The sequence below is a fragment of the Colletotrichum jinshuiense genome, chromosome 7, assembly GCF_051148585.1.
Source record: "Colletotrichum jinshuiense chromosome 7, complete sequence".
NCBI classification, from domain to species: Eukaryota; Fungi; Ascomycota; class Sordariomycetes; order Glomerellales; family Glomerellaceae; genus Colletotrichum; species Colletotrichum jinshuiense.
The window spans coordinates 1,147,350-1,165,136 of record NC_139314.1 but is presented as its reverse complement, the minus strand read 5'-3'; the positions used below and the strand labels follow the sequence as shown (position 1 = coordinate 1,165,136).

General features: G+C 55.5%; 5 protein-coding genes across 5 annotated transcripts; 3 read left to right on the top strand and 2 right to left on the bottom strand.

Annotated features, from left to right (window-relative positions):
- Nucleotides 1-3,173: 3,173 nt before the first annotated feature.
- On the top strand, nucleotides 3,174-4,990 carry EsH8_VII_000280 (uncharacterized protein; the record flags this gene model as incomplete). Its single annotated transcript, XM_083270413.1, has 2 exons — nucleotides 3,174-3,264; nucleotides 3,363-4,990. The coding sequence occupies 2 exons, from the start codon at nucleotides 3,174-3,176 to the stop codon at nucleotides 4,988-4,990; spliced, it is 1,719 nt and encodes a 572-aa protein (XP_083127970.1).
- Nucleotides 4,991-5,596: 606 nt separating this feature from the next.
- On the bottom strand, nucleotides 5,597-6,088 carry EsH8_VII_000279 (ribosomal protein S8; the record flags this gene model as incomplete). Its single annotated transcript, XM_083270412.1, has 1 exon — nucleotides 5,597-6,088. The coding sequence occupies one exon, from the start codon at nucleotides 6,086-6,088 to the stop codon at nucleotides 5,597-5,599; it is 492 nt and encodes a 163-aa protein (XP_083127969.1).
- A 982-nt stretch (nucleotides 6,089-7,070) lies between these two features.
- EsH8_VII_000278 (uncharacterized protein) lies at nucleotides 7,071-8,668 on the top strand (the record flags this gene model as incomplete). Its single annotated transcript, XM_083270411.1, has 3 exons — nucleotides 7,071-7,108; nucleotides 7,225-7,391; nucleotides 7,476-8,668. The coding sequence occupies 3 exons, from the start codon at nucleotides 7,071-7,073 to the stop codon at nucleotides 8,666-8,668; spliced, it is 1,398 nt and encodes a 465-aa protein (XP_083127968.1).
- A 4,892-nt stretch (nucleotides 8,669-13,560) lies between these two features.
- Nucleotides 13,561-15,038, top strand: EsH8_VII_000277 (uncharacterized protein; the record flags this gene model as incomplete). Its single annotated transcript, XM_083270410.1, has 2 exons — nucleotides 13,561-13,671; nucleotides 13,764-15,038. The coding sequence occupies 2 exons, from the start codon at nucleotides 13,561-13,563 to the stop codon at nucleotides 15,036-15,038; spliced, it is 1,386 nt and encodes a 461-aa protein (XP_083127967.1).
- Nucleotides 15,039-16,450: 1,412 nt separating this feature from the next.
- On the bottom strand, nucleotides 16,451-17,712 carry EsH8_VII_000276 (pyridoxal phosphate-dependent transferase; the record flags this gene model as incomplete). The annotated part of the gene is made up of 2 exons (XM_083270409.1): nucleotides 16,451-17,164; nucleotides 17,221-17,712. 2 exons carry the CDS (start codon nucleotides 17,710-17,712, stop codon nucleotides 16,451-16,453), a joined length of 1,206 nt encoding a protein of 401 aa, XP_083127966.1.
- Nucleotides 17,713-17,787: the final 75 nt, after the last annotated feature.

Here is a 17,787-nt window from a genome sequence, read left to right as displayed (position 1 = left end):
TCCCGACCCTAATTTCGCTCTCGCGTCCCCGAGTCGTGGCTCTTGGGGGTTGGGCCAGAGCTTCCATGCGTTGTCAGCCCTGAGATGGTCAACTGGGCATCACATCACGTATGCTCACTGCAGAATGCACCGGGCACTCGGGCCACAGGTCCTCCTGCCAGCTGGCGAAGACCGCCTGGGAGGGAAATTACCGGTATATGGGCAAGGTTGTCGCCGGTTCGCGGCCGAGGAGAGAATGACAGGATGTGAGGGCGATGCAACCCCTGAGAGGGCCATCCCCACATTCTACAGTTCTTAGCGTGTTGGAGAGGATAGTCGGCGCAGGGAAGAGCCGGGGATTGGGAGCTTCCAGAAGAGCTTCCCCTTGCGCAGGGCCCCAGAAGTCAGAAGCTCTACCTCCGTCCCGAGATGGGAGAAAATGCAGGTCCTGTAATGGGGGAGGGGGCTTTGGTGTTCCATTGTTCCAGATACAGCGCCGGTTTCCTCTTTGCACCTTCGGCCACGATGGGTCGGGACGCAGATTGCTTCAGTTGCTGGAGCAGCCGGTTTTTGTTCGTCATCACCAAACGGCTCGTCATGTAAACAATGACGACCCAACTTTTGAGCGTTTTCTTCGGTATCTTTTTTTCTCAGCCCCCCTTGCCGAACTAAATAATGCACCATGTGCCGAATTATGTACGAGGCGCCAAAAGGCGGTAAGCCAGGCCAGATGCAGCTATGCGCTAAATAATGCAGAGCGGATAGGGAATTGGGGAGGTTTCTCTGAAACAGGAGACCGTGCGTGATAGCATTTCCACTAAAAAAATAAATATACAGAAAAAAATCAAACCCAAAGACAAAGAGACAAGAGGGCGTTCGTTTATAAGTGAACCTGACATGACGGCAACGGTCAACGCGCCGTCCGGTAAGGCGCGCCGGCTAGCGGTATCCGACTCCTGCCAAAGTCGTAGATGTACGCCAGCGTTGCCAAAAGTAAACACCTGTCCATTTCTCGTTTGAATCAACCGTGCCCCTTGAACACTAGCAAATGTGCTAACTGATGCGGTACGGCACGGCCTTTGTTGACACGATCTGCGACCATTTCCGGGTGGGAGGGGCATTTCTGTCGTCGGGGAGCTTACTGCGCAGTGGTACCATTGGGGGCCGACTAGCCTTGGGGAGAGGGGGGTTGCTTCTTCTTTTCCTTCTTTTTTTGTTCCCCCTTCCCGATTTGGCTTTCTGTCTTTTCCTCTGGAGGGGGGCCGTAATCAATTAGAGGGAACAGCCGGCCAAGGGAGGGAGACAGAGGAAGACAAGAAGAAGAAGAAGAAAAAAAAAAGGGGGGGGGGGGTTTCCAACACCGGACCTCGTGTCGGTTCGCGTCTTTAATGAGTAGAGCATCCGCACCTCTTCACGGAATCCCAGGGCCTATCACCTCCCACCCAGATGACCACAGAACCAGCACCTTGACGGTAAAAGGGATTGGCCGTTAATGAGCTTCTTCCAGAACCATGTTCAAAGACCCTGGGCCAATGGATCTCCCACTTTGCTGCCCTGCAGGCGATTTCGACAAGCGAGAGAGGACGGCAATGTCCAGTGGCATTGGGTGGGTGCTGCAGCTCTCCTGCATAGGGGAGACACACATGTCTGCACCCTCCCTCCTCCCTTGCGCGTACGTAGTAGTGTACATATACTTGGTGCACGTCTTAGCTGCATATGTCTCTGTGAGGCCCGCGTCTAACCACCTTCTTCCTTCTCTCCCTTTCCGCCTCCCTCTCGTTTCCGGATTCCAGAGATTCCCTCCGGTCGCGCATTTGCATCTGCTATGCTACATATGTACACCAGTATGTGGTATGCCATGCACTATGTAGTCCAACTAGGTAACTAACCTGGTGTAAGTCAGGCCACCTTACATAACGCGGCCGGCCGGCCCACCTCTTAATGAAGCTTCGCTACGTGCATGCACAGTATAAGTATTCTGCGGGTACGTACCTTCCCTTGCTCAGCCAATCTGTGCCTCATGTACACTACACACACTACTTGGCTCGCCCAAAGTCTGCGACGTCTCCGTGCTGATGAGCTGGCGTCGCGTCGTCGGTTTGGTAGTGTGGTAGCAGCATGAGCATGTGCATTCATGGGAACCCCTGAATTGCTCGCACACACCCCTCATCGGGATTGCCCCCTAAGTGCGCGTGCGATGCTGTGCTATCCATTGCCTTACTCGGTATCCGTACATACAGCAAGCAGCACAGCACAGATGCTCCTGGGTGCAAGTCTAATACATACACTACACACTACTTACATGCATACCCGCAGTGGACGGGGTACGGGATACCTGACGCCGAGGATCGAGACTGGTCCCCGTTCACTCGATTCGAATTGGTAAAATAGTGGCCTCCCGCGTGGTGGGCTTTTTGATCGATCCAGTCCTGTCGTGGTCCACGTCCCTTTTTCCATTATGATTATGGGGTGCCCGTAATTTAAATGCCAGCCCTGAAGGACAGCAACCTCACTTCCCCTTCTCGAACCACCCGCACCCTGCCCTGACGACCTTTCGACTGTCCTCTGACTCCTCCGGCTGTCTTTTGACTGTTTGCTCCCTTCTCTCGCGCTCGCCAGGCCACTCACTGTTCCAGTCGACGGACAGACGCGACCCCCGAGGCCTGCACCGACGAGACTCTCGCTCTCTGGCTGAGACATCCAAGCACGCCCGACAACACGCTTCATCTTTCTCACCCAACCTGCTACAGCACTACCGCCGCCGCTTCTGCTTGAATCTCGCTGTCGACAATGCATCTGCAGCCATCATAGCAACTCGCTATTCACTCGTCTCTTCCCGTCCGCCACTCAACTCCACCCAAGCTTCGTTTCCAATACTCTTCCGTCATATCCTCTACCTCGCTACTTGGCTCCGCCGACGATTCTTGCCGTCTGCCTCGGCCCACGAGCTGCGTCGCGAGATCGTGCTTGCCTCCGAGTCGTCCGTAGACACGAGACAGACTCGGCATGCGCGTTCCTCCAGGAAACACGCCAGTTCCGAGTTCACTGTTGTAGCCCGTCGCACACTGCGCCGCGTTTCTTTCCTCATACTTCCATCTGGCCCGATCAGCTCGTCGCAACTTCCACCTCCCTTGCAGCTTCCTTCAATACTTAAGCTGAACACAGTCGCTCCCTAGCGATCCGGCACCGCAGTCATGTCAGCCGTTAAGAACCTCCGGGCCATGTTCGAGCAGAAGAACGACACGAGCCCCCCCGATCGTGGAAGGTCGCCTGGACTGTCCTCCAGTAAGCTCAGCTCCCTTGCTACCCAGCTCCAACCCTCTAAACAGCGCCTCGCTATCCCTTCCTTCCCCAAGCTCTGCTAACACACAACCTTCCCGTAGACGGCACCGAAACCCCTCCTCCTTCTGCTCGCCCTCTTTCCAAAATTCGAACCAGCTTTGTTGCTGTCGAAAAAGACGGTAGAATGGGACTCCGCCGAGACCCCAGCAACGAGTCGAGCCGCAGCTTGTCTCAGCGGAGGCTAAGCAGCCATACTGAGGGAGATGCTTCTGTATCTGGTCTCTCCGATAAGACCATGGCCACGGAGGACACCTCTGGCGGGTACAAGACCAACATCGTTGGCGAACCCATCCCCGAGTCTCCTCGCCATCCCAACACGGACAAGGCCGCAAATGGGACGTCACCTCGAAACTTGGGGGCCCTGACCGACCGGCCAAGCCACAACCCCGACAAGCATGTCGATATCGAGACACCCACTCCAGAGCTGCTGCCCGGCGACCCGACGCAGAAATCGGCCTCCGAGAGCCTTGCTGCCAGTGTCACCGCCGCTGTGAAGGCCCCCAAAGCTGTAGCGGCCAAGGACTCCACAAAGAGTGCCCCGAAACCTCTCTCGAAACTTGCACCTCCTGCGACCATCACAAGAGCGAAGACACCGACGAGGTCCCCAATCACCGCAAAGGCGCCCACTGCGGGCTTCAAGCCGAGTGCTCCGAAGCCGCACCACGACATTTCCAAGAAGACCACCGAAAATGCGGCGGCGGTCACACCAAAGTCTGGCGCAAAGCCTGCGGGAGCCAACAAGAAGCCTACCCCCGTCCAGGTTTCTCCCCCCAGCGGCGTTGGCTTCGTCAAGCCCAAGGTCAAGTCGCCCACAAAGCCCGTGAAGCTACCTGCTTCGCTGATGGCCCCGACTGCTGCCTCCGTCTCCAAGGTTAGGGAAACCCCGCGCGAGACTCTTTCGCGCGCCTCTGGCAACCAGGGCCGCCCCGCTAGCAGAGCGAGCGCGGCTGGTACCGCGCCGGTCAGCAAGACTCTGAAGCGTCAAAATTCGGTCATCAACCGCCCAAGGCCCAGCATTGGCCCGCCGCCTAAGAAGCCTCTCCAAGACCATCCCCTCACCAAGAAGGAGAAGGAGGTTGACGAGAGCTTCTTGCAGCGCATGATGCGACCCACCCAGAGCTCAAGCTCGAAGCTGTCGGAGAAGGCCCCCGTCACCCCTCCCAGAAGCCGAAGCGCGAAACCAAGCAGTGCCAAGAAGTCTTCTGCTTCAAGAAGCCCCAAGAGAGCTATTTCCAGGCCAGCGGCGGCTCGCACAGGAAGCCCCTTCTCTAAGAAGGAGGACCCTGCCCAGCAGGTTGCATCTGAGACCCCCAAGGTTGAGGCAGTTGAGGCCACCCCGAAGACCCCGGAGACAAAGGCACCGGTTACACCGGAGCCCATCGCAGAGGAGGCCAAGGTTGAGGTGCCTGCCGCCGAAGAGGCCCAGCCGATTACAGAGGAGGCTGACGCTTCGACCTCTGAGCTTGAGGCTGTTGCTGAAGAGCAGTCTGAGTCACCTGAATTCGGCGAGATTTCCCAGCAAGCTGCCAAGCTTACGCTCAACGAGGATGCCGCCGAAGGTCATGAACTCAAGAGCCCTGATGAGTTTGAGGAGCTTCTCGCTGACGAGAAAGAGGCTGCAGAGGAGAAGAAGGAGGCGAACACACAAGTCCAGACTGAAACAGCATGAAAAATCCATGTCGAAGAGTAGCGAAGGTGAATGTATAGTTTAGAAGCATTGGGGTGTACCATGATACCTGACCGACAAAAAAGGCGTAAATTACTTCGTTCGTGAGAGTTTTTAGGGTTCCGGAGCAAGGAGAAGTTGGTGACTGGGGCCCGAGATTAGTTATAGAAATAAAGAATACCACTCGTAACAGAACAACCTGAATTTTATAAATTAGTTCGTGTTGTGAACCCGATCAGCGTCAAGTTCAGTATTGCAGTGGTTGGTCTGCTTTTGAATCGTTTGAAACCAATCATTACTTCCCAGACTCTGGGGGGGGCAGGTCTCACTCAATACGAAAGGCAAACAAACCCGAGGAAGCGCAAAATGGTGTGTTCATGTCTTCTCTAAAATACAGATTTTGTACAATATACGGAGGACAGTACTCCTACAGGGCTCCCGCGGGATTTGCCTCCAAAGCCTGCTCTTTGGTGCCTTTATTGTTTTCCCAAGACTCCTTTTTTTTTAGGCCAAATATCCCTTCCACGGCCATGGTTGTTTATCGTCCTTCGCCCAATCCCTACGCCCGAGGGGTGGGAGGGGTTTTGTGTGTTTTTTCTTGTTTATTTTTTATCTCGCACGACACAGCACCATCCCGCCGACTTTCCTGCTCAGGGCCTCCCTTGCCTCCAAAACACCCCTATCCGTCGAGATGAACAGACACTCGCCCAAGCCCAACCCCTTGATCAGCCCGTTCTTGCTGGGGAACCCTCTGACGATGAGCTCGAGGTCCTCAATGTGGACGTTGATCGGCCTCTTGGGCTTCGTGATCATGCTGAGGCCCTTGAGGACGGGCTCGTTGTTCCAGTACTTGAGGCCGAGCCAGATGCGGCGCGTGGCGACGTTGGCACTCGTGACGGGTTCGGGGGCCTGGCCCATCTCTTCGGGGGCAGGGGGGGTAGGGCCGCCGCGGTGGAGGGAGGAGATGAAGCCGGAGCGTTGGAGGGCGAGGGCGAGGTTAAGGTTTTGCTTGGTGTTGACGATGGAGGTCATGCCGAGGCGACCACGGGAAGCGTTTTGGAGGTGCGAGCACATGTTGATGACATTGATAAGGCCACCCATCCTGGGCAATGGAGAGCCGAGGCTCGGGTATCTGGAGAGTTTGAGACGGCGGAGGGGGGGGGATTGGGATGGTGAGGTCGCGAGATTCTGCGCAGCGGTCGTCGAGAGGTGGTCGCGGATCTGTAGAAGTGGCTAGTTAGAAAACGGGTTGCTGTGCGCAATCACCGTGACAGAACTTACTTTTATGACGTCAATTGAGTATTAAGAAGAGGGCACACCGTCTTTGGGCTTTTAAAGAGTGTCCTGCGCGTCGACTGGCTCCAAGGGTACCGCGAAGAATGGGCTGTCACTTGACAATCACGATAGGGAAGCTATCGCCAAATTTTTGGAAACACCCAGCCGAACCGACGTTGAATGATGACTAAGGCGTCTGTACGAGGTCCGTGCCACTTAGCTCCACTCCCGGCAAGGGACCAACTCAGGTCACTTCGTCCCCTTCCCCGGCCCGAGCTCATGATTGGCTCACTCCAACGTTCTGTAAGCGCCGAGTCGACCATTTGATGCGACCACCTGCAGCTTACCACCCATGCATTTCAGACGCCGGCACGTTTTGTTATGGCGGGATTGGGCCGCTGGAACGTCGCAAGACCTAATGGCTTTTTGTGCTTGTCGTCCGAGTACCGGGTGGTACAAAAAAGCTGGGAGAGTAGAAAAGGAACGGTGAGGAGAAGGAACTCTGAAAGCTTTTGGGAAACCCAAGAGACCTGATATCCAGCCCGCATCAAACCACCAACACGGCCTTCACAACCCCTCGTTTGAAACTCTTGTCCTCCGTCTTGTGCTGCTGCAATAAACGTGCCACACCTATCTCCGCGGCTGCTGCTGCTGCCGCCCTTGGCTTTTTATCTAGGCGGGGTAATTCCACAGCTTGCGCCGCCTGCGTGCTTCTCGATCTGCTCATCTTGTTTGATTGCGCCGGCCGCCTGGGGGGCCCCTTGAGAGAGAGAAAGCTATTCTTGGAGTAGGAAATTTGAACAAAAAGATGGCGACCCGGCCGGGCGAGGAGAACGTAGCTACTCTGTAAGTTTGAGTCGCCAAGTAGCAGTGCTTCCCAACTACTACTGGTATTACTACTGCTTCTCATCGCTCCGACGAAAGGTGACAAACATGGCTGACTGGCCCATCACGCTCAATAGCTTCGGAGACATCCACTACTTTTACGGCCCGCCGTCCAGCAATCCGCCGCATCACCGCTTCGACAAGGGATCCTACGTCTACCTGTTTGAAAATGCCAACGACCGCCGGGCGCGCATCGAGGTTGCCAACCAACCCGGCACCGACGACCAAGATGCCTTTGACGGATGTGGGTGACCACTTTGCTTATGCATGTAACCTATTGAAGTGTCGGATCGCAAGACAGCTGATGATTGATCTGCCCGTGTCGTAGTTCTGGACCAGACGCACGTCCGATACTCGTATAACCACCAGTGCATGGTGACGCTCATCGTGGGAGAGACGACGGACCAGATGGAGTGGCACCTCCCGACCTACGATCCGCAGAACCAGAACAAATACCACTACAAGCTCCACTCGCTCGATATATACTTCTGGAAACAGGAGGACGCCCTCAAGTTCGTCAATGGCATCAGGTTTGTCCTTCCGCCGTCGCAGGTCGAGATACTCGACGAGCCCGTGCAGCAGCAGCAACAGCAGCACCACACCCAAGTTCACCAGCCCGCGCCTGTGAGCTCCGTCGTGCAGCAGCTGGAGCACGTCGCCATCTCGGACCCGTACTATGGCACACCGAAACCGCCCACGCAGGGGGCTCCGAGCTTCGCGGCGCCCCCGACATCAGCCGTCCCCGCTCCGGAGCAGCCGCCGGCAAGCTTCGTGCCCATGGCTTACAACCCCGCGGCCCCTGCGGCGCCCGAAACGATTAGACACAGGGAAAAGACCCCCCCGCCAGAAGACGGCATCATAGACCCCCTTGCGGCTGTGGTCGCCTACGACGCACAGGCGCCTTTCTCCCCTGGCTTCGTCCCGCCTCCGGGTTTCCAGAGCGGACAAGCCCCCGGTATTGGCCTGCCCCCTCCCCCGCCGCCACCGCAGTTCGGTGGCCACGCAGTCCCGCAACCGGGACTCCAGCGCGCCGCAACCATGCCCATCCAAGCCGTCCACAGCGGCCTCGCATCGCCGGGCCTGTCCAACCCCTACGGCAGTCCCTATCCCTCTTCGCCAGGCTTCCAACCGCCGCCGCCGCCGCCTCCCCCTCAACAGCAGCAGCCTCAGCAGCAGCCTCAGCAACAGCACACTCCACAACCGCAGCAACAGGTGCAACAGGCACCCCCGCAGGTTTCGACTCCGCAAGCTGCACCCTCAATTGTCAGCCCGGCAACACCTGCTTCCCCGCCGGGAGGCTTCTCGCAATACACGTACTCTGGTAGTAACACCCAGCAGCAGCCGGGCGCGAACGACTACTCGATCCACCAGCAGGCGTACCGTCCGACGGAGATGGAAGCGAACAAGTACAAAGGGTACGCCGGCAAGCAGGATCCGTCGGGAAAGATGGAACAGAACATGGGCCGGCTTGAGAAGGGCGTAACGGGTATGTTCAGGAAGTTCGAGAAGAAGTTTGGATAAATTGTGCGATGCTTGTTCGGCATGAAACGGGGACGTGATGGGAACTGAGCCGGTCCCGGAGAGTAATGAAGGGATTCTTTGGGTTATCTGATGCGTACGAGAGACGATACGTTTAAAATGAGGTACTGAATGGGAAACTCCTTTTATTTTCTCTTGGAGGCTACGGGCCCGTTGGTTTCTTGAGAGCTGCATCGTAGGCCAGGACGGGCAAACACCTTGAAGCTGCAATGGAGCGGTCAACAGTCTAGCCTCGGCCACGAGTGCCCTAACCTTCTAGAGGCCATTGGTTGTAATCCAAGTAGGAATTATGCGTCTTTTGGAAGAGGTTTGAAGGCGTTACCTAGTGCTTCCAGTTCTCCGTACTGAGTAATGGCTTCAATTGCAAATAGGTGAGGCATCGCACCTTTGCACAGGCTTGATAAAGGGGACCGACACAAAGAAAAGGCCAGAAACCGGCTGCCGTCCGCCTTCCTTTCTTCCACTTACAATACATTCCACCTAACTGGCATGGCTGCGTGGCATTGCATATTGGCGAAAATCGGTGATGCTCAAAAGACCGGGCCCGGCTACCTTGAGATCACCATGACCTTGCCAACATGCATATACGATACGGGCCGTTACTCAGCTCCATTAATCCCTCGTCTTCCAGTCTATCAGCGCTGCGGGAATCCGCATCGCCCACGTGTTTGAGAAGTTGAGAAGAATCCAATAGTCTGCCGGGACGACCGTTGCATTTTGGGACGCTTCCAACAATCTCTATAGATTGGTTAGGCCAGGCTGAAATTGTAAAAGTTCCCCGGCAGAGACCAAACGTTAATCGCACAGTTTGGTACATTCTCATCGCCGTATAAGTGATTTCGGGCTGCTTCACAATCACGGTTGGTAGTAAAAAGTTGCAAGCAAGCTACCCGTCTTGAACTTCCCTCTCATCCTTCCGAATGCCCTCATTTCTTTTCCGAAACACCCATAGCAAAGTCGGTGTGTAGAATAGCAACCACAATGAAGAAGTTGAATATACAATCAAAGAGAGAACAGATTAAGGACACCCCGCGCTAACACAATACCAAGTTGTGTAGGTGTAGTGAAACCATTCTGCATGGGCAACGTGGGCAAGTAGCTGTATTGCGCCGTCATTTCCGTGACGACATCACCCAGACCCGTCTGTCACTTTACTACCACAAAAGCAAGTTTGTTCTTGTAGAAAAGCCTTTGGCAAGGCTACCGCCCGCTGATTGCTCTAGGCAATAAATTGGGGATACTGAGGACGAGGCCTCTTTGAAAGGACGGGTTGGCAGTTCTACGTCATGCACAACTGCAGGAGCAACTTGGTGGCCTAGGAAGGATTCGTAGCTTTGGGGGCCGGATACCGCGACAGGTTGGGCATCCCAGTGGCGGGGTGAGGAGGCTCTCCTGCCCAGGCAGATCGTTCGATCAGTGGGCTCGCAGATTCCAGGGCAGGGAATGCGAGTGATGGATCCTCCTCGTCTTCCTTCAATGTGTTCTGCAGCCGAAGGAGGGCAAGTCTCCGTGTGACGACGGCATTGGTTGCTACCGAGTTGAGTTCCCTTCTGGGGAGATGAAGGGGGAGTGCCGGTAGCTTTCTCCCAGCTGAGGAGATACTGCATTGCACAATTCTCCCCTAACTTAGCTATTCGTTTGCATGAGGAACACACAGCGATTCTCTAGCCTCAGAGAGGCTGGCTGATGGCTGAGATGGGGTTAAGCCACAGACTCGTATTGGTGCAGTCTGTGGCGCGTTCAGAGGGTAACTCAATATTGTGTTACGTCTCGGTGCATGCGAAATAATTTTGAGACTTGTGCTGGGCATGGGCACGTTAGAGGGCGCGTTGGAGTGGCTGCTACAGCCAACCTAAATCTTGTCCGACCCGAGGCACGGCCGGTCGCCCTACGAGCGACAGCAGTAGCAGGATGGCAGACTGTCAGCGCTAGTCGAGCCGGCCTACGAATGGGAGTGCAGGACAAGCGATTGGATGGTTTAAGACGACATGCAATTATGTCTAAGACACCAGATGCGTCTTGTCTTAGACATGCATCCAAGTTGGCCATCCGTTCCTGAGCCGAATGGAACCTTAGGTTTGCTCATTAACTGCGGCAGGGGTGTCGATTTTGCAGCGATGCATGACAAGCAAAAAGATGCATCGAAATCAGAGCATGGCATGAAAGTGATGACTTTGAAGGAACCATGGCAGCTGTGAAGGGAAGGTTGGAGAGATGGTAGCAGGCTGTTGTTGGTAGCGCAGCACCCCGCGCATCCGCCAGCCACATGGTCATCATGTGTGGGATGAGGCGGTGCCAGAGACGACGAGGCATCCTTGCCGTTGCTGAGGGGGCTTGCTAGGCTCTCGCATCCTAAACGCTCAGTAGTCGGCGTCCAACCAAACTTTGGCTCGGGGGAACCCCTGCAATGTCTACCTACGGGCTGTGGCACAGTAGATGGATTTAGTTATTGAGAGAGCGGAAGACGGTGGCTGGAGGACTGGTGTGCCCTATGGCACAGACGACCGACTTATTGTGGCAATGGCTTGGTTGTTGCACTGTCGCCAGGTTTTGAATGCTGATTGCTGGAAATAGGATTGCGGGCAAAACTGGGGACGGTTCTGGGGGTCGAATGCTTTTCTACACTACTCGAGGGTAGCGAGTTTGATATGACCAAGCCGGAATGCGGCATGGGGAATTTGTTCTTTACTAGCCCTCCTGCTGGGACTTGAACTCGCGAAAGGGCGGCGAGGGACAGAAGTAAATGAAATGCCATGGCAAAGGGTGTGGTTGGCAACAGTAGCTTTTAGGAGTAGTTGCGAAAAGCGCACAGCGAGTGCTGCACAGTGGTGTATCGTCGTTAAGTGAAGGAGAGAGTGTTTCGTCTGATGTCACCCGTGGACCCGAGTCAAGATAGAAATGGAGATGCCGACGGAGAAGCTAGCGGTTTCTGGTGGCCGAGTTTTTTCTAGACGAGCGAGAGCGAGTGTGGATGGAATGATGGCACCGTTACAAAGGCCCGGGACCGGCTAGGCTGCCGTTGAATAATACCTAGGTACCAACCCCCCAGCCTAAAGGATGGGCGAGGGCGAGGGCGGCGGGCTACTCTGGCGCCAGCACCGCCTGGGCATCGCCTCAAGCCCCGAGACTTTGGGGTTGGGCTGACTGATTGACCAAGGTAAACTGACTGACATTGAGGCGCTGAGGGGAAAGTTGGGGTGGGGAGGGAAAGAGGGTCTGGTCTGACGCAGCAACGATCGGCTCGTTTAATTCCCAAGACGTCGTGGTTTGGTGAAGACGGATGGCATCGCAAGCCAGCCAGGCGACCTGATGATCAATTTGAGAAGCAAGGTTCATTGTGTGCCGAACTGAAGACGGATGGAGATGACAGGGCTCATCCCTTCCGTTGTTTCGTCCAGTTCGTATTCTGTGTCGGCTCTTCCCGGCGAGGCCGCGCTGCGTACATGGTGCAGTATCCGTACATGGATGGTATGGCTGGCATACAGCCAAAGTCGAGACCAAGAATTGTTTTCTGTTCGGCCCTGTCTGCAAAGTCTAAAGGTAAGGTTGCGGCGGCAGGTCTTGCATTCGTCTGTATCTGCCACGGTATCGTCCTATCTCGATTTCGGGTTGAATCGACTCGTCTGGTCTGGTCTGGTCTGGTCTGGTTGGCATTATCTGTCTTGACTGATATCACGTCAAAGGAACGTCCCTCCCCCCCTCCCCCCATGAGTACACCATGTAGTAGCAGTGGTACAGTGTACTTGTCCGCGGGTGTCCTTTGCAGAGAGAAGAGGGAGGGACGCGACGACTCGCATTGTCCCAACATGGGCCGCATCTCTTCCCGCCGCCGCCGCCGCTGCCCGTCCACTTGGGAACATACACGAGCGACACTAGCACGGACGGCCCCACTCGACCTCAGCGTCAGGGTCCAGAAACTGCAACCGCAAACTGCGACTGCAACGGCAGGTGCATGTGCAGGAGCTGGTGCTGGTGCCGATGCTGGCTGGTGCTGGCGCAACCATTCGCACATGCGCGCGCGCGCTGAGGCATCCTCATTCTCATCCTCGTTCTCTTCCTCTTGTCTTACTATGTATTCTTGTCTTGGCCTCGCCCGTCTTTCTTATCCATCCTCGCCCTCTTCTTGCCCTCTTCGTCCCCGTCTCCCCGGTCGCCGGCCACCACGTTCCTCCGTTGGCCCCCGTCCGCTCTCCCCCCAAATCTGAATCTGAGGTGTGATCTGACCGACCTGACGCTGCAGCCCTTTTTTTTCTCTTACGCCTCCAACCAAGGCACCAACCAACCAACCAACCTGCTGTTACTACTACTCCTGCTGCTGCTACTGCTGCTGCTCTGTGCCTCCCAGCCTCATTTCATTACCCACTCACCCACCCACTCACCCACTACTCAAAAGGTGACCCTCGCATACACTAAGGTACCTCAGCAGCACCACCTCGACCCGGGCCCGGACCTGGACCTGGACCTGAACCTGCACCTGCACCTCACCTGGACCTTGTCTCCTTGCCTCCGTCGTCCTTGCCTCACCTTACCTCACCTCACCTCATCTCACCTCCAGTCCGGTAATCATCCAGACCTCCTCGTCTTTTTTTTCCCTCCTCCCCTCCCACCTTGCTTCTCTTGCACACTCGCACCACCAAAGAACCATCCGCATCGTCACTCCGTCTTCTTTCTCCCACCGATCCGCTACCGTTATCCATCGCCGCTACTGTCGCCAAGGTTCAATGTCCCAGTCTTGACGCTTGTTTTCCGCCCTGCGCAGCTGGGACGCCCCGCCTTAATTCGCCTTAACCCTCCTCTTGTCTCTCTACCTGTACCGTACCCGCCGGCCGTTCCGTCTCGGTCTCCAACGGTAGTATTGTCGCTCGTTTTACGCAATGTACCTGAAAGCCCGAATACTCCTCGGTCTGCCGTCCGCCTTGCAAAGTCCCTCGCCGGCGAATCTGCGACGTCGAGAAGAAATCGATGGCAGGAAAATCACCACAATTGTAAGCTGTGAAACATCCCAGGCGCCGGCCTGTGACGTCTGGCGCTCCTCCGCGACCTTCTACCCAGCCGTTGACGCTAACCGCCACTACAGGTCATTCTCGCCGTACTAGTCCTCTTCATCTTCGTCGCCTTTGTCGTATTCTCCTACCGCGCATCCCGTCGCTCCACTCGCAGCACCTCAAAAAACAAGAGCGGCGGTTTCCTCAAGTCAATATGGAACACCGGTGCCGGGCGAAACAGATATCGCCAGGCCCAAGATGAAAACTCCATCTCGACCGAGCAATTGACCAGCCGTCGATCCGGCCCGTCCTCTGCCGCGTTCGATCCCTCGGCCCACCAAGCGCAGGCTGGCAGTCGTTCACCCAACAGCGCTGTGAACCGCAATACCTCGATTCGCTCCATCATGACACTGCCTGCTTACCGCCCCGATCCCACCGAAACCGAGCAGGTCCTGGGTCGTGAAGGCGAACGCGGCGGCGTCGATGTTGTCGTGGAGTACCCCACCGAGGAAAACGAGGAGGATTTGCGCGATCAAGAGATGGAGGCCCTCTACCGGATCCGCGTAGCTCGCCGTCAGGAGCTGGATGAGCGGGAGGAGAGGAGGAGGGAGCGCCGTGAAGCTCGAGAGCGTGGTGATTTCGTCGCTCTGGACAACATTCGCGCAAGAGCTCGCGCCGCCAGCAGCAACAGCGTCATCGCCGGTCTCCGCGAGGAGCATGACCGCCTCAAGGCTGAACGCCAGAGAGCCGTTTCCAGCGTGTCCTATGCCGACTTGGGCGTTGCGCGTCATGACGGTACCCGACTTCGGGCCAACAGCGGCGAGAGCGAGAGAACGGGCTTGTTATCGGATGCTGCTAGCATTGCGGCCACCTCAACCAGATCCGGCACTGAATCAGCCATGAACCACCGAAGAGGACGCAGTGCTAGCTCGGTAATTAGCGTCGACAGCGATCTCCCCTCGCCAGGCCTTACAAGGTCACGGGCGAACTCGCGACCGGACACGCCTCGCCTGGATACTCGAGCGGGTTCCAGCCCGGACATTGTCGAAGCCGACGTGGGAGAAGCCGGCATGCCCATTTACTCTCCACCTGGGTATGACGAGGTCTCGCTAGGCGATGAGCGCTCGCGAAGCACCACTCCACAACCAGGTAACGAACCCCCGCCAAACTATCCTGGACCAGCGGAACAGCGCGCCGAGAGTCTTGCCTCAAGCATGGCCGACCTGGCGGCCGAGGAGCATACCACCAACGGCCCGGCCAACCACCAAAGGAAATCAAGCATACCACGATTGCCTAGTCTACGGCTGCAGCAAGTGCCGCAGATCGTGATTGAACCATCCAGCGCCAGACCGCACGACGACAGGTGATGGTCTGCATCTGCATGGACATGTTCACAGACACCACTAAACCGGATGATTACGGCCGAACTCCACGAACCTGTTGTAAACGAATGAATGCTTGGGGAGGCGATTTTGTTGATACATACGAAGGCTTGATTGGCAAAACACATACATGTTGGGCAGCGGGTTAGCTCTTATGGAGGAAGCCCGAAAATCTCATTTGTACAATATCTTACCAGCGAGCTGGATATCGGCGTTGGGCGAATCTCGTTCTGGGTTGAACGAATTGCGAAGGATACCAAAGCGTGTTGAAGAAGTAGATGGCGCCCTCCATGGCTCAAGGGCCTGCGCGCTCAAGATAGTAATGGCTTGAAACTCATTTTGTCAACCTTCCAAGGAGTACGCCCATTGCATCCAGTATCGGTGTTGGTTTCCAGGTGGGTCTGTAAGTTGATAATGGGTGAGGTTTATCTGGAAATATTCTTAAAAGTCCATTTGTTGATAGTGATTTTTTTACTATGTGACTCTGGCTTGGTGACTGTATGTTCAATAGCACAAGACTGTCAGCAACCGGCCGGCCAGGAACTACCATCCAACCTCTTTCCTGTGACACCACAAAGCAAGAGGACTGTTTCCGGATGCCTGGCTACGCTAGCCGATCTTTCTTCAGGAGATGATCGATCTCTGAGAACCTTCTAAATAGTAGGTCTGAGCCGATGCCACAATACGATTAAAAGGAGTGAACATTTTGGGAAAAGAGGCTGTCAGCTCTCGCCGGTGCTCTGCAACATTGACAGGGCGTGTCTGAAGACAAGCCCATTATTGGTACATGAAAAAGGCTATCGTCTAAGAGCTACTTTGGCTAGGGCTGGGGCACCATCACTGATGATATACGATCTCTTACATTCCGTCTGGGCCAGGGTTGTCCTACACTACAAAGTTCAACATGTGTCTCTTGGCGGTTGTAGGACAGACCCATGCAGGCAATGGGAGGTAATACATTGACAAATGACTGGTGTATCGTTTGGTTTGTGCCCCATTTGTATTTGGCATGAGAAATGGCGGGCTTGTTTTGCAACCATCAACGAATGGGATACTGCTAGAAGCTCGTAGCATCCGAACACCTTAGCCCGACGTCCTTTCCAGTCTGATGATGGCGGGATAGGCGAAGCCATAGTAGATCTGGTGACGATGACATGATGGCCAATAAGTCGTGTGACGTCTGGTATCTTTATATGACGGCGTTTGAGGGTGTGAGAATGGGCACCAAGCTGACTCACAACACAAAGACCATGGAAGACTGTTGTCTCTGGAGGACCCCGAGGAGCGCCGTAGCATTGCTCTGTAGTTATCTGTTATGTTTGTACCACATCCATCTAGGAGGGACTGAGATGTTGTCGAAATGGCAACTGCCCCTAGGGATCCCATTGCATATGTCATTACGAAAAGTTGCTCTCCACGTATGCGCTAAGCTTTCCCAAGGCTTCCTCGAGCACATTGGTATGGCACACATAACCTATCCGCACATAACCCGCAAAGTCCTCGTCATGACCAAAGCACTTCGATCCCGGGACGAAAAAGACATTGGTCTTGGAAAGCAGGTCCTGGCAGAAATGGACGTCGTCGACGGGATTGCCTTTGTTGGTAAACTGGATAAATGCAGTGGTGCCGGCTTGGGGCTTGACCCACGAACACACGTTCTTGTGCTTCTTGATGAAATCCTCAAGCAAAGCTTTGTTGGTGTTCGCCAGCGCAATGTTTCGCTTCAGCAATGGCTTCCAGACGGGCTTTGACAGGGCGTAGGAGGCGATTTGGTCGTCGATCTGGGAAACACTGATAGTAGTGTAGTCTCGTGCTGAAGCGATTGTCTGTATGATGCTCTTGTCCTTTGACGCGATCCAGCCTATGCGGATGCCGGCTAGCGCGTAGGATTTGGACATGGAGCCTGTGACAATGACCTTGTCGTAGCCGAAAGTGGTGACTGGTGGGGGAACCTCTGACCCGTCGTCGAAGAAGTTGTGGAATAGGGGGCGGTAGACTTCATCTGAGAAGACGATTATGTCCCGAGCTTTGGCAAAGGCGATGATATCTCTGAGCACTGCGGTTGGGATTGGAGCTCCGGTGGGGTTGTTTGGGTTGTTGACGATGATCATCTGTTGTGAGAGCCAGTTGGTTGGTGTTCAGGTACAGTGGACTAGAGAGAACAGACCTTTGTATTGGACTTCACGATACCTTCCAGTTCCTTGACATCTGGCACAAAGCCATTCTCCTTCTTCAGCTTCCACAGTGAAACATCTGCTCCGAGGCTCTCAGGTACCCCATAGAGCTGCTGATAGGTAGGATACACGCAAACCACATGGTCACCGGGGTTGATGAGAGTGTAAAGAAGAAGGAAGTTGGCCCCGATTGCGCCCTGTGTGATGAGAACATCTTCTTGGTCAAGCACGCTCGAGTCACTCGACCCGTCTCCGCCGCATAGCGCAGCGACCCTCTGGCGGAGCGGGACGGATCCGCGGATGGGACCGTACACAAGCTTGGTGGACAAGTCGACGGGGCCGGGTGCGTTCTTGTCCTCGGAGAGACCGACCAGGTCATCGACGGAGACGGAGGCGGCGCAGGTCTCGGCGATGTTGAGGCAGCCGGGTGTCGTTTCGTACTCGTCCATCCATTGCTCCACCTCGAATGCTGCTATCCGGACCATTGTGGGGGTTTGCGGGATGCGGCCGGTTGAGTTGAGGTTGTCGAACCAAGATGGGGGACCAGCCGGAAGAGATTG